At 40.7% G+C, this 16,904-nt stretch overlaps 1 protein-coding gene across 1 annotated transcript in view; it reads left to right on the top strand.

Moving 5' to 3' along the window:
- Window positions 1-694: 694 nt before the first annotated feature.
- LOC132554862 (uncharacterized) overlaps window positions 695-16,904 on the top strand; it is a 50,201-nt gene continuing 33,991 nt past the window's right edge. Inside the window, exon 1 of the mRNA XM_060219184.1 lies at window positions 695-770. Coding sequence (XP_060075167.1) covers window positions 695-770 — 76 coding nt within the window. The remainder of the gene's footprint in view (window positions 771-16,904) is intronic.

The following is a 16,904-nucleotide window of genomic DNA, read 5'->3' as shown; positions in this document are numbered from 1 at the left end:
CGGCCTGGGCGTCGAAGAGAACGGTTGGACCATGAAGCGGACCAGGCGTCGAAGAGAACTCTTGGACCATGAGGCGGCCCGGACGTCGAAGAGAACTCTTGGACCATGAGGCGGCCTGGGCGTCAAAGAGAACTCTTGACCATGAGGCGGACAAGGCGTCGAAGAAAACTCTTGAACCATGAAGCGGCCTGGGCGTCGAAGAGAACTCTTGGACCATGAAGCGACCTGGGCGTCAAAGAGAACTATTGGACCATGAGGCGGCCTGGACGTCAAACAGAACTCTTGACCATGAGGCAGCCTGGGCGTCAAAGAGAACTCTTGACCATGAGGCGGACAAGGCGTCGAAGAAAACTCTTGGACCATGAGGCGGCCTGGGCGTCGAGGCGAACCCTTGGACCATGAGGCGGCCTGGGCGTCGAAGAGAACGGTTGGACCATGAAGCGGACCAGGCGTCGGAGAGAACCCTAGGACCATGAGGCGGCCCGGACGTCGAAGAGAACCCTTGGGCCATGAGGCGGCCTGGGCGTCGAGGCGAACCCTTGGACCATGAGGCGGACCAGGCGTCGAAGAGAACTCTTGGACCATGAGGCGGCCCGGACGTCGAAGAGAACTCTTGGACCATGAGGCGTCCTGGACGTCGAAGAGAATTCTTGGACCATGAGGCGGCCTGGGCGTCGAGGCGAACCCTTGGACCATGAGGCGGCCCGGACGTCGAAGAGAACTCTTGGACCATGAGGCGGACCAGGCGTCGAAGAGAACCCCCGGACAGGGTAGCTGCTAGTCACAAACATTAATTGCCAATTTACCTGGCCACGCGCGTTGTAGAGTACAAAGGTAATACTTGTCCGCACTGTTTCCATGTCTGCGTGTTGGCTATAAATAGGCGTAGATATTACCAGGGTGGTGGCATATTATCCCAGGAACTGACATCTTGGGACAAAATTGTTTTGTCGTGAATTAGAAAATTGCCAATCGTTAATGTTTCGGCCACGTTGCACTATGTTGGAGAGAGGTCGTGTAAATTTTTCATGAATCATTAGAAAAAACGGAGACCTATTTAACTTAACAGCGGCCAGGCGCTGCGGGATGGCGGCATATTGGAAATTTGTGTGAAATATAAAATACGTAATTCACGTGATTTGAACTCGCACACATCACTCACGTGGAGTAATAACAGGATGGCAATTACGTCAGTCACCAGGGAGCCGACATGTATCGGACAAACGAGCGTAGGTAAGGGGAGAAAAAGCGTGACCATTCCTATTCCTTAAAAAAATCTCCATAAAACTCTTGTGTGATCAAAAATATCTCCATTAATAAAAACAAAACACCAAACTCTCCTCAAACAACTAAATATCGATGACTTGATAATTCTATTCAATCTGTATGTAGCTCAACAACTAATCCAGCTAGTGACTTGTAACCCTCCCATGCGCTGGCGAGAGACTACACCCCCTAATTTATTTATTTTCCAAGGACATATTTATGCGAGCTCAGTAAGAGGTCCGATTTTGAAATTTGAAATTTCGGGTCAATATTGTCTAACATTCTATTCGTATACGTGTTTATTTATAACATTTATCTGACACAAGATTCAGGCCATATATATATATATATCTGTCAGTAAACTCACCTTCCGTTCTCTCTAGTACCACTGGTGACACAGTGACGACTAACACCCGGTCAGTAAACTCACACTCCCTTCTCTCTAGTACCACTGGTGACACAGTGGTCACTCACACTCCGTTCTCTCTAGTAACACTGGTGACACAGTAACACCCCGGTCAGTAAACTCACACTCCACCCGGTCAGTAAACTCACACTTCTCTCTAGTAACACTGGTGACACAGTCATGACTAACACCCGGTCAGTAAACTCACACTCCGTTCTCTCTAGTAACACTGGTGACACAGTCATGACTAACACCCGGTCAGTAAACTCACACTCCCTTCTCTCTAGTAACACTGGTGACACAGTCATGACTAACACCCGGTCAGTAAACTCACACTCCGTTCTCTCTAGTAACACTGGTGACACAGTCATGACTAACACCCGGTCAGTAAACTCACACTCCGTTCTCTCTAGTAACACTGCTGACACAGTCATGACTAACACCCGGTCAGTAAACTCACACTCCGTTCTCTCTAGTAACACTGGTGACACAGTCATGACTAACACCCGGTCAGTAAACTCACACTCCGTTCTCTCTAGTAACACTGGTGACAGCCATGACTAACACCCGGTCATTAAACTCACACTCCGTTCTCTCTAGTAACACTGGTGTCACAGTCATGACTAACACCCGGTCAGTAAACTCACACTCCGTTCACTTTAGTAACACTGGTGACACAGTGATGACTAACACCCGGTCAGTAAACTCACACTCCGTTCTCTCTAGTAACACTGCTGACACAGTCATGACTAACACCCGGTCAGTAAACTCACACTCCGTTCTCTCTAGTAACACTGGTGACACAGTCATGACTAACACCCGGTCACACTCCGTTCTCTCTAGTAACACTGTAAACTCACACTCCGTTCTCTCTAGTAACACTGGTGACACAGTCATGACTAACACCCGGTCAGTAAACTCACACTCCGTAAACACTGGTGACACACTAACACCCGGTTCTCACTCCGTTCTCTCTAGTAACACTGGTGACAACACCCGGTCAGTCATGACTAACACCCGGTCAGTAAACTCACACTCCGTTCTCTCTAGTAACACTGGTGACACAGTCATGACTAACACCCGGTCAGTAAACTCACACTCCGTTCTCTCTAGTAACACTGGTGACACAGTCATGACTAACACCCGGTCAGTAAACTCACACTCCGTTCTCTCTAGTAACACTGGTGACAGTCATGACTAACACCCGGTCAGTAAACTCACACTCCGTTCTCTCTAGTAACACTGGTGACACAGTCATGACTAACACCCGGTCAGTAAACTCACACTCCGTTCTCTCTAGTAACACTGGTGACACAGTCATGACTAACACCCGGTCAGTAAACTCACACTCCGTTCTCTCTAGTAACACTGGTGACAGTCATGACTAACACCCGGTCAGTAAACTCACACTCCGTTCTTTCTAGTAACACTGGTAACAGTCATGACTAACACCCGGTCATTAAACTCACACTCCGTTCTCTCTAGTAACACTGGTGACACAGTCATGACTAACACCCGGTCAGTAAACTCACACTCCGTTCTCTCTAGTAACACTGGTGACACAGTCATGACTAACACCCGGTCAGTAAACTCACACTCCGTTCTCTCTAGTAACACTGGTGACACAGTCATGACTAACACCCGGTCATTAAACTCACACTCCGTTCTCTCTAGTAACACTGGTGACACAGTCATGACTAACACCCGGTCAGTAAACTCACCTTCCGTTCTCTATAGTAACACTGGTGACTGTCATGACTAACGCCCGGTCAGTAAAATAATTCTCCGTTCTCTTTAGTAACACTGGTGACACAGTCATGACTAACACCCGGTCAGTAAACTCACACTCCGTTCTCTCTAGTAACACTGGTGACAGCCATGACTAACACCCGGTCATTAAACTCACACTCCGTTCTCTCTAGTAACACTGGTGACACAGTCATGACTAACACCCGGTCAGTAAACTCACACTCCGTTCTCTCTAGTAACACTGGTGACAGTCATGACTAACACCCGGTCAGTAAACTCACACTCCGTTCTCTCTAGTAACACTGGTGACACAGTCATGACTAACACCCGGTCAGTAAACTCACACTCCGTTCTCTCTAGTAACACTGGTGACAGTCATGACTAACACCCGTTCAAAGCTAGCACATGATATGGCAATTGAGCTCCCGCGTGCTGAAGCGATAGAATAACATGTGCTTTAGCGAGAGATTTTGCACGTGCTTTGACGACAGAGCTCATACGTGCTATGGTAATGTAGCTCTCATGAGCTAAGGTGATAGAGTTAACACTTGCTACGTTGGAAAAGTCCTACGTGCTAAAACAGTACAGCTCCCACGTACTGAAGTAAGGACAATAAGATGTAGCTAGTCAAGAAATCCTGTAAAAACTGGCGGTTCACTCGTGAAACGGAAGATTTAAAAAAACGAGTTAGTCATGTGGAACACACATACAACTCCTTATTTATACTTCTTAGTCGTTGTACACGTTGTGTACACATACTGTAGTCCACAACGTAACTGAAGTTGCCTATCCGTCTATACGTTGATTCAGCTGGAATCTATCTACAAAACAGTATACTACAGACATCATATACATAATTTTGTAATATTTCAGCTTTCTTTTCGTTTTGCAGAACATAAAGGGTCTGTCATCTGTTAAGGTACTTAATGTCAAGGAATGCTATTCACGGGCACTCTCCCACGTGACACTGATGTTGTACAAGACCCCTTGATTAAGAGAACATCCGGGTGATTAGAGTATAGGATGTGCTGACTTTGTTATCATAACTAACACTGGGACCTTTATGGTATCTTAATTGTAGTGTAAAATTGCACGCCCATTTTTACTATAATTATCACGTGTCTAAATGTTCTGCCGCCAGGGGGCATCTTTTTTACCAGCAGGTTGTCTGGTAGCACGTGCTACCCTGTATATGTTTCACACGCCACGGGATCGTTACTCTCCTGGCTAATTAAATACCCTGCAGGCTCATTAATTCCCTCGCTGGCCTGCGTTTGATGGCGGGATTACCTCCCCTGAGCGGTGTGTGTACAGAACTCTTCTATGTGGAGGTGATGTATCCGCTACATGAACGCTTGCTGTGATTGACGACAATTTGACGAGATTACATTTGATCAATGACGCTACTGATCGAAGGTACACACACGTATGCGTAAGTGGTGTAGATATCAGCGGAACTACCAACATAGTTAATAAAGGCCGAGTATTGGAATATAAAATTTAATTAAACTTACCTGTATTTACTATAGTGGCAGAATCAATACCGCCTGGTAACAGTGGTTCTAAACATGTTCTACATCACGGCACATCCGGGTAGTTAACTCGCATGTAAACACGTGCATTCAATGACCGGTAGTGACGTAATATTTAATTGCGTCAAGTCAATGTTCCGACATTCCTTTTTTTCTATTTTTGAGAAACGGAACAGAAAGTAAACAAAGAAACGTGACCAAGAAATAAGATCGATTGATTTTGTATACGAAGTGATTTGAACCCTTAAACACTATTTGGTACGGAAAAGTCATTATGGAGTTTGGTCTCTATTTATGAGGCTGAAGGGGAACAGAATTGATTTTGATTGGCTGATTGATACTTCACGTTATCCATAGAAAAGTTTAGCACAAAAGAAAATCAAGATACGTGTATTAAACTTAATTTCATAAGACTCGGTCATTTTATTACTAAATAACTTGAAAACTAATACCAGAGGCAAATCCGGATTTATCAATTTCATCGGAAATGTTAAATCTATTTACTTAACAGGGCAAACCAACTTCTCTATTTATATCGAAGTGTTATTTATCGTTGATTTGGCACTATATACATCATTGTCATTCTCGGATAAAAATAAAAGTCTAGATGTTTGAGAAACATACGGAGTCTATCTAATTTGTACTGTTACATTCTAAATGAACCCCCTTCGGTCCTGATGCACTCTATCAAACACTTACAGACTGTCATGTTGTCGTTGTTTCTGTTGCAAAAAAAAAAAAAAAAAATTCCTGGCACGTTGTTCATGAACCGGTGTTACACTGTACATTGTAAAGAAAGGTCTAGAATTGAGGAGAGAAAAATCTGAATCGTTGTCCGAACGAGTGATTAAGCATTTCCTATTGGATAACACGGAAATACCGAACGAAAATAAACGGAAACAATACTTAGCTTCAGTCCTAATGTAAGATGTTCTTTGGAAAAAAAAATGAAAATAGAAAAACCAAGAAAATTACTAAGATATTTATGCTGTTTGTTAAAACCGTATACACAGATATCATGGAAATATTGTCTCGGTTTCTGGGACGACGAGTGAGCTCTCCGACGCCATTTATATACGCATATGCATGTTGTCAGTAATGAGGTCGCGCATATTGGGAAAAGTTGTGATTGGTTTCATATTGGCTAGACTTCACGCAATCACATTGTCTTTCCCAAAATTAATCACATTTCCTCAAATGATAGTGATGGTTTAATTCCATCTTTGTTGGTACTTCTGACAATGTTTGATTTTTTCTGTGTTCTGGTGCACTTGTTACCTCTGTTGATCATCTGATTACTAATACAGCTGAGGGAATTGAATAGCGTACAGTGTATTACTGTGCTGACTGTACTGTATGCAACTAGTCACATACATGTATATAGATCTAGTGGATGTTAGTGTGTGTATGCAAATCATTTCAACTATTTTATCATTATTATTATTCAAAGAGATGAAGCTCTCTCTCTCTCTCTCTCTCGAAAATCGATTATAATGACGTTCTATATCATTCAAACCTGTTCTTTCATCATAAATATATGTTACGTCTCGGATTAAATAAACCGAGCACACCCTTTACATGTTAAGCCAACCCTAGGGCACCATCAAAGTGTGATATTTTAATCAGAAAATTAATAGACCAGGTTCAATGCTCCATTTGAAATCGGTAACGGATAGATGTGTCGATAGTCAAACATGTGTTTATGATACAGACGTGTTGAATGGATCGGCGGTCGTCACTCATTTAAGTCAATTTGTAAAACAAACATCGTTTATTAATTGTAAAAGACCTATAATTAGGGCACTGAATAAAAAATTACATATAAACCATACATATTGTATCGATTCAGTGTTAAATCACGTTCTGCACGTGTCTTTTCACGTGTCTTTTCACGTGTCTTCACGCGAATCACTTAATAAGGAAAACAAACCCGGAAATCTGAGTGGGATTCTAAACCAATATTCGTAAGAAAAAACTCTTCCAAGCCAACACCATTTATATTCAAATCAGACAGCGGTAAACGGAAGTGACAGAATATAAGATTTTAAGAGGGAGGTGATATCACTAGGAGGGAGATATCACTTTCTAGAGGGTGTGATATCTCTTAAAATGGGTTGTGATATCACCCGGGCTGACATAAATTTCACACTTATCACACCCACAAACACAGTGTTATCATGATCAGTAGTAAACATATGATCAATGATATGACGTTGTAAGTGGTACGGTATCACAGCTCCACTCCCAGACTAAATATACATTTATGTTTATATATGATGCCTAATATAGGTACTTTGTACCGTGTACTACCCAAACTTGATCATCTTACTGTGTGTTACCATCCAATGAACACGACGATCGATTTCTACATGTAAGCTGAAAAACAACACTATTATCACAATTATTTGATAGTTTACTGATCTAGAAAAAATAGTTTCATAGAACAAACCTGACTAACAGAATGGCGCATGCTTTGAGTATATACATATTTTTTGCTCATCCCCTTTCCAGTTTTGACATTCCTTGCCGGTGGGAGGCGCTGCTGTCTATCGGACGACAGGTACCAATTTAGACCTTTTTCGCATTCCCGTAATAATAGACCGTGTAGAACACGAAATTTAGAGCAATCCTACTTTTAATAGCCCCGCCGCAAGGTGTTAGCACCTCCATTAGTCAGATACAAATCACTGGGTCGCCACGTCAACGCGACACGCGCTTGCCTCGTCGTCAAGTGGCAAGTTATCTCCCTTGATCTGACCGATACACACCTCATCCACCTAAAAGCGATATGCTGTTGTGTCAAATATATGACATCTTTATGAACATAATCAAACTCAAATATTCACAATCAAACAATTTTAGAAAACAGATACATCGTACTTTTCATTAATAGGCCTGATAAAGGACTATTTGTATAAATATATCAGAGCTAGATTATTTATAAATCTACAAAATCTATTCTGTCCGCATCCCCGCCTTCAACCACTAAAACCTTAACCTTCTCCTAGCTAACAAACCTACATAACCTCCTACTACATTCCCCCTCCTACAAACCAACATATCCTCCTACTACATTCCCCCTCCTACAAACCAACATATCCTCCTACAAACCACAAACCAACATATCCTCCTACTACATTCCCCCTCCTACAAACCAACATATCCTCCTACTACATTCCCCCTCCTACAAACCAACATATCCTCCTACTACATTCCCCCTCCTACAAACCAACATATCCTCCTACTACATTCCCCCTCCTACAAACCAACATATCCTCCTACTACATTCCCCCTCCTACAAATACCCCTCCTACAAACAAACCAACATATCCTCCTACAACATACCTACAAACCAACATATCCTACTACATTCCCCCTCCTACAACAAACCAAACCAACATATCCTCCTACTACATTCCCCCTCCTACAAACCAACATATCCTCCTACTACATTCCCCCTCCTACAAACCAACATATCCTCCTACAAACCAACATATCCTCCTACAACCAACATATCCTCCTACAAACCAACATATCCTCCTACTACATTCCCCTCCTACAAACCAACATATCCTCCTACTACATTCCCCCTCCTACAAACCAACATACCCTCCTACTACATTCTTCCTCCTACAAACCAACATATCCTCCTACTACATTCCCCCTCCTACAAACCAACATATCCTCCTACACATTCCCAACATATCCTCCTACAACATATCCCCCTCCTACAAACCAACATATCCTCCTACATACATTCCCCTCCTACAAACCAACATATCCTCCTACACATTCCCCTCCTACAAACCAACATATCCTCCTACTACATTCCCCCTCCTACAAACCAACATATCCTCCTACTACATTCCCCCTCCTACAAACCAACATATCCTCCTACTACATTCCGCCTCCTACAAACCAACATATCCTCGTACTACATTACCCCTCCTACAAACCAACATATCCTCCTACTACATTCCCCCTCCTACAAACCAACATATCCTCCTACTACATTCCCCCTCCTACAAACCAGCATATCCTCCTACTACATCCACCCTCCTACAAACCAACATATCCTCCTACTACATTCCCCCTCCTACAAACCAACATATCCTCCTACTACATTCCCCCTCCTACAAACCAACATATCCTCCTACAAACCAACATATCCTCCTACTACATTCCCCCCCCCCTACAAACCAACATATCCTCCTACTACATTCCCCCTCCTACAAACCAACATATCCTCCTACTACATTCCCCCTCCTACAAACCAACATATCCTCCTACTACATTCCCCCTCCTACAAACCAACATATCCTCCTACTACATTCCCCCTCCTACAAACCAACATATCCTCCTACTACATCCACCCTCCTACAAACCAACATATCCTCCTACTACATCCACCCTCCTACAAACCTACATATCCTCCTACAAACCAACATATCCTCCTACTGCATCCACCCTCCTACAAACCAACATATCCTCCTAACAACCAACATATCCTCCTACTACATTCCCCCTCCTACAAACCAACATATCCTCCTACAAACCAACATATCCTCCTACTACATTCCCCCTCCTACAAACCAACATATCCTCCTACTACATTCCCCCTCCTACAAACCAACATATCCTCCTACTACATTCCCCCTCCTACAAACCAACATATCCTCCTACTACATTCCCCCTCCTACAAACCAACATATCCTCCTACTACATTCCCCCTCCTACAAACCAACATATCCTCCTACTACATCCACCCTCCTACAAACCAACATATCCTCCTACTACATCCACCCTCCTACAAACCAACATATCCTCCTACAAACCAACATATCCTCCTACTACATTCATCCTCCTACAAACCAACATATCCTCCTACTACATCCACCCTCCTACAAACCAACATATATTCCTACTACATCCACCCTCCTACAAACCAACATATCCTCCTACTACATTCCCCTCCTACAAACCAACATATCCTCCTACTACATTCCCCCTCCTACAAACCAACATATCCTCCTACTACATCCACCCTCCTACAAACCAACATATCCTCCTACAAACCAACATATCCTCCTACAAACCAACATATCCTCCTACTACATTCCCCTCCTACAAACCAACATATCCTCCTACTACATTCCGCCTCCTACAAACCAACATATCCTCCTACTACATTCCGCCTCCTACAAACCAACATATCCTCCTACTACATTCACCCTCCTACAAACCAACATATCCTCCTACTACATTCCCCCTCCTACAAACCAACATATCCTCCTACTACATTCCCCCTCCTACAAACCAACATATCCTCCTACTACATCCACCCTCCTACAAACCAACATATCCTCCTACTACATCCCCCCTCCTACAAACCAACATATCCTCCTACAAACCAACATATCCTCTTGCTATATTCCCCCTCCTCTAAACAAACACATTCCAATATCATCCATCCTTCTACGGTAAAATGTACATGTATAATTCGCCATTGGGAATGAGTTAGGTTGTTTGGGCCATAGTACGTTATAAGGAAAACCTTAGACGTAAGGTTCATGCCGGTTCTTGTGGTTTGGGTGATGTTGTTTGGTCATTATCCTTCACAGTTATCAGAGCCATTGAATCCTTAGTTTAACGTGGATGAGGTAGATAGTTGGGATAAAGTTCGTCATGTGGAAATGTATTTTTTACCAATGTTTTCTACTGGAGTGTTGGGTTTTTAAGGGCTTATAAATGTATTAAAATATATACGAGTATAGACGGCTGTTTAGACTTGTACAATATATATATGTATCACGTGGCTGTATAACGCTATAAACAGTGCCTGGTACAGGAGTCTGATCATGTCACTATTCTGATCAATATTCTATCCTGGAAGCATTTCTCATCAGCAAACACATGCTTCACAAATATGCAAATTTATCTTCAACCAATCGCTGCGCTTGGCTAACTGACCAATGAGAGAGGCACACAAGGTGAGTATGTCAATCAAAAACCAATAATGACTCCTGGATAAGTTTTGACCAAGTTTGCTGTTTACGTGGAGGCTATTCTCGATCTGAATAATTAGACGTGCTGGTCGGACAGATATATCGAAGTGAGGGGGCGATAGTTAAGTGAACTTTATACTTTAAATAGACTCTGTTACCTTACGTGCATTAAACCACTAACAACATCTGGCTGATTATGGTCATCGGGAAGTTCACTCCAAGACGTATATGGAACTCCTAAAGTGAAAACGGACGTGCTTACATATATTTATATATATGCGTATGTAAAATAATTACTTGGATCACTTATACACCACCAGGAAATTCGGAAACGACAGACAGAGTCACTTTCCGCCACCTAGAAAGAACTTCGTCATGGCTCGGGCTTTAGTGTTACTTCTATTACAGATCGTCTATCTAGCGTCAGGTAAGTCATATCATCAACTGATCCTTTAACAGAGTATAACAGATTATTTTATTTAGCGTCAGTCACACACACAATGATCACTCCCGGATATAACAGATTATTTACTTAGCGTCAGTCACACACAATGATCACTCCCCGATATAACATATTATTTACTTAGCGTCAGTCGGACACAATGATCACTCCCGGATATAACAGATTATTTACTTAGCGTCAGTCAGACACAATGATCACTCCCCGATATAACAGATTATTTACTTAGCGTCAGTCACACACACAATGATCACTCCCCGATATAACATATTATTTACCTAGCGACAGTCACACACAATGATCACTCCCCGATATAACAGATTATTTACTTAGCGTCAGTCACACACACAATGATCACTCCCCGATATAACAGATTATTTACTTAGCGTCAGTCACACACAATGATCACTCCCCGATATAACAGACTATTTACTTAGTGTCAGTCACACACAATGATCACTCCCGGATATAACAGATTATTTACTTAGCGTCAGTCACACACACAATGATCACTCCCGGATATAACAGATTATTTACTTAGCGTCAGTCACACACACAATGATCACTCCCCGATATAACAGATTATTTACTCAGCGTCAGTCACACACAATGATCACTCCCCGATATAACATATTATTTACTTAGCGTCAGTCGGACACAATGATCACTCCCCGATATAACAGATTATTTACTTAGCGTCAGTCACACACACAATGATCACTCCCCGATATAACAGATTATTTACTTAGCGTCAGTCACACACAATGATCACTCCCGGATATAACATATTATTTACTTAGCGTCAGTCACACACACAATGATCACTCCCGGATATAACAGATTATTTACTTAGCGTCAGTCACACACAATGATCACTCCCCAGACAATGATATAACAGATTATTTACTTAGCGTCAGTCACACACAATGATCACTCCCCTATATAACAGATTATTTACACACACACAAATGATCACTCCCGGATATAACAGAATAACATATTATTTACTTAGCGTCAGTCGGACACAATGATCACTCCGGGATATAACAGATTATTTACTTAGCGTCAGTCACACACACAATGATCACTCCCGGATATAACAGATTATTTACTTAGCGTCAGTCACACACCATGATCACTCCGGGATATAACAGATTATTTACTTAGCGTCAGTCACACACAATGATCACTCCCCGATATAACAGATTATTTACTTAGCGTCAGTCACACACACAATGATCACTCCCCGATATAACAGATTATTTACTTAGCGTCAGTCAGACACAATGATCACTCCCCGATATAACAGATTATTTACTTAGCGTCAGTCACACACACAATGATCACTCCCGGATATAACAGATTATTTACTTAGCGTCAGTCACACACAATGATCACACACACTCCCGGATATAACAGATTATTTACTTAGCGTCAGTCACACACACAATGATCACTCCCCGATATAACAGATTATTTACTTAGCGTCAGTCACACACACAATGATCACTCCCCGATATAACAGATTATTTACTTAGCGTCAGTCACACACAATGATCACTCCCCGCTATAACAGATTATTTACTTAGCGTCAGTCACACACACAATGATCACTCCCGGATATAACAGACTATTTACTTAGTGTCAGTCACACACAATGATCACTCCCCGCTATAACAGATTATTTACTTAGCGTCAGTCACACACAATGATCACTCCCGGATATAACATATTATTTACTTAGCGTCAGTCACACACACAATGATCACTCCCGGATATAACATATTATTTACTTAGCGTCGGTCACATACACAATGATTACTCCCCGATATAACAGATTATTTACTTAGCGTCAGTCACACACAATGGTAACTCCCCGATATAACATATTATTTACTTAGCGTCAGTCACACACACAATGATCACTCCCGGATATAACATATTATTTACTTAGCGTCAGACACACACACAATGATCACTCCCGGATATAACAGATTATTTACTTAGCGTCAGTCAGACACAATGATCACTCCCCGATATAACAGATTATTTACTTAGCGCCAGTCACACACACAATGATCACTCCCGGATATAACAGATTATTTACTTAGCGTCAGTCACACACAATGATCACTCCCCGGATATAACAGATTATTTACCTAGCGTCAGTCACACACACAATGATCACTCCCCGATATAACAGATTATTTACTTAGCGTCAGTCACACACACAATGATCACTCCCTACAATCACAAATTACACAAATATGATCACAGCAAATTTGATAGAAATACCAAACTTAAGTGTATCTGTGACTCGAATTTATTTTAAACACAGCTGATCTTCTTTAATTCCGCCAAACATCTACTCCACGTGAACCTTCTTAACTGGTATGTTTTATACCAATTATATTTTGTATTTTTATATGTTCTTTCGTTTTCAAAAAACCCACCGAAATACCAATTAGTTAAAACGAAATAAAAATTCGGAAAAGAAACGAATTTATCTTCAGTTAGAGACCACAATGAGAACATGATATTATACTTACCTATACAATCAACTGTTAACAATGTATTGTTTGTATTTTCTAATATCTATAAAAAAAAGAGTGTGTGTGTGTGTGTGTGTGTGTGTGTGTGTGTGTGTGTGTGTGTGTGTGTGTGTGTGTGTGTGTGTGTGTGTGTGGAGGGGGGGGGGGGGGGGGTTGCAGAGTCTACTATCGTCAGCAAGTTCAAATCCTAGAACAGCCGTAATAATATAGCTCCTAAAAGTGGTCTCGTGACAAAGTTATCATGATGATTGATATTAAAGTGTAAACTCTCTCATTTTTTTTCTAGAAATAGTTACACTGCTTTATTTTTTCGTTTATTTGAAATAAAAGGAATTTATTGCGCATTTGAGAAAAAGTGATGCGACTCTCGGTCAGATTTCGCGCAACGATGTGTCAGCGTTTCCTCGGGAACTATTTACATTTTTGTGTTGTGTCATGTCGTCGTGGAGTGGAGTGAAGTGGATGTTCCGATTTTTTCAGAATAGAATATTCACGGAAATTATAAATGGAAGTCGATCTTGTCAGTAAATGAAGAAATTTTGTATTAACAGATTCTACGTTGTAATTTGGACTGTCAGATCGACGTCCACTGTAGCAGACGATATTGACAATCCTGGCAATCGAGTGTGTTATTGCAATAATAATGATTTTGAGACAAAATTACATTTTTGACAATAAATTTATTGTGTTATAATTTGATAGCTTTATAAAGTTATGACTTCTTTTGTGAAAGTCTTTGTTAAGTCCAAAAACATTGAATATGTCAGCACACAGAATATTGATACCGAAGTAAGTGACCGACGGGCAGTTTTGGTTACCATGGAGACATCTAGATTTATTAATTCCATCGCCGACCGAATCACTGTAAATTGAGGTATACAATCTCATATACTACAATTTGGTGTAATTGTGATATTTATATCTACCAGGATAACTTTTTAATGGACGGCTCACCTCGACAACCCAATGTGTATTCATACGCTCGACCTAATGGCATTCATAGCCTGATATACTTCCATCTAGTTTACATACGGTGGTAGAATGGAAATATATTGTAATATAACAACACATATGAGGTAATGCAACATAACATTTTTGTGTGTAAACACCATTCAACCAGGGGTAAGTTTCAAATACTTAAAGCTTACTTTAAACGACATTTTAGCGTCAGTCAGAAAGTTTTCAGAGAACCGAAATATCTGCATTCTACTGCACATTGAAATTCTTTCTACGCAACTCAAGTTTTCATTGTAGCATCATCTGGATAAAATTCACCTCGTGAATTTCGTCAAAATATCGCAGAAAAAAACCTTTATCATTCCCTCATATCATTTGTTTTGGAGTTTTGCCAAATGCTACGTCCACATGGCACGTTTACTTACGGAGAAAATCAATGATATAATGTGAAAATACATACTTAAGAACTTCGTTAATCCGAAACACTTAATCCGGAAACTCGTTATTGCGAACGCTAAATTGCAGTATTCAGTATGTATCAATCGGAGAGTGAAAAATGTTGGTTTCCTATTGGATATTATCCAGACTATCAAGGTTCCGGTAATTTGAGGCACAATCGGAAAACTTAGGATTTTAATAGTACATGTGAATCACTGATCTCCATGGCAATATTTATAATTAAACTCGTATTTTCAGTAATAATTACAGAGGTACTTCTGTACACATTATGGAAATTATCATCAATCTTATTTATGTATGTATTTACACTTCTGTTATAAACGTTTTATTTTATTGTTAATCTAAATTCTCTGATAGGAAGGCCGGGAAATATTTTGTAGTATTACATCACACATCGATGATATAAAAGTATCGATTGACCAAGAGGGGGAAGGGGGGGGATTTGAACTTATGCCTTCATTGAAATTTTATTTCATGACTCGGAAGTTAAAAAAACAGAAATTCGATTTTATTGGGAAAACACAGTCTATATACAACTCTGTACGATATCATCTAGAACAATGATTGTTATCAAATACAAAAAATTAATATATTCACACACACACACACACACACCCCTTCACACACACACACACACACACACACACACCCTCACACACACACAAACGTATATAAATAAATATATTTAGATATTTCTGAATGATAGAAACGAGAATTGTGATACAGGGATATAAAAGTGTGGCCGGTACTAACGGTATGAATGGATTACACATACATCCTATTTCATTACAGGGTTTGTGTTTATTCTGAAGTATTAAAAGCACTCTGCAAATATCGCTATTAATACCCTGTGGACCCCAACAGTAACATACTGATTTATATAAAGCGTGCGAAGTACAACGATAAAACTTAGTTTAACTACACATTTTAATCTGTTAAAGTTCGATCAAATACCAGCCCTGGTTTTTCATAACTTCAATACAATACCCTTTGTAATGTACTTTTAAACATCTATAAACGATCTTCACCTCAGTAAAACCATTGATGAAACGCCACCAGTCGATAAAGCACGTGGAGTTTAAATAGAGCTCCAACAGAATGTCACTCTCCATCGTGTACCTCACTCACGCGCACGATATACCTGGCCATTTAGTCTTTTTGTTTTCCTTATACTTTATAAGTATTCGTTTTATTTTGATTTATCTATCTTCCTTCAAAAGCCCATTTTATTTACCAAATAGTTGTATGTTATTGGAACAGAGTTTGTGAATTTCCGTTATAAAGTATATTACTAGAAAAGAGTTTGTTGTGTAGCTGTTCGGAAATTATTTCCTGTATAAAGTATATAACTGGTATGTAGTTTGTTGTGTAGCTGTTCGGAAACCATTTCCGTTATAAAGTATAGTACTGGAGTAGAGTTTGTGTTGCTGTTCGGAAACTATTCCGTTATAAAGTATAGTACTGGAGTAGAGTTTGTGTTGCTGTTCGGAAACCATTTCCGTTATAAAGTATATTACT

The sequence above is a fragment of the Ylistrum balloti genome, unplaced genomic scaffold (genome assembly GCF_031769215.1).
Source record: "Ylistrum balloti isolate Yb309-2 unplaced genomic scaffold, AGI_CSIRO_Ybal_v1 Utg370448, whole genome shotgun sequence".
In the NCBI taxonomy this organism is placed as follows: Eukaryota; Metazoa; Mollusca; class Bivalvia; order Pectinida; family Pectinidae; genus Ylistrum; species Ylistrum balloti.
The sequence above is the reverse complement of the archived record's forward strand: the minus strand, read 5'-3'. Positions and strand labels throughout refer to the sequence as shown.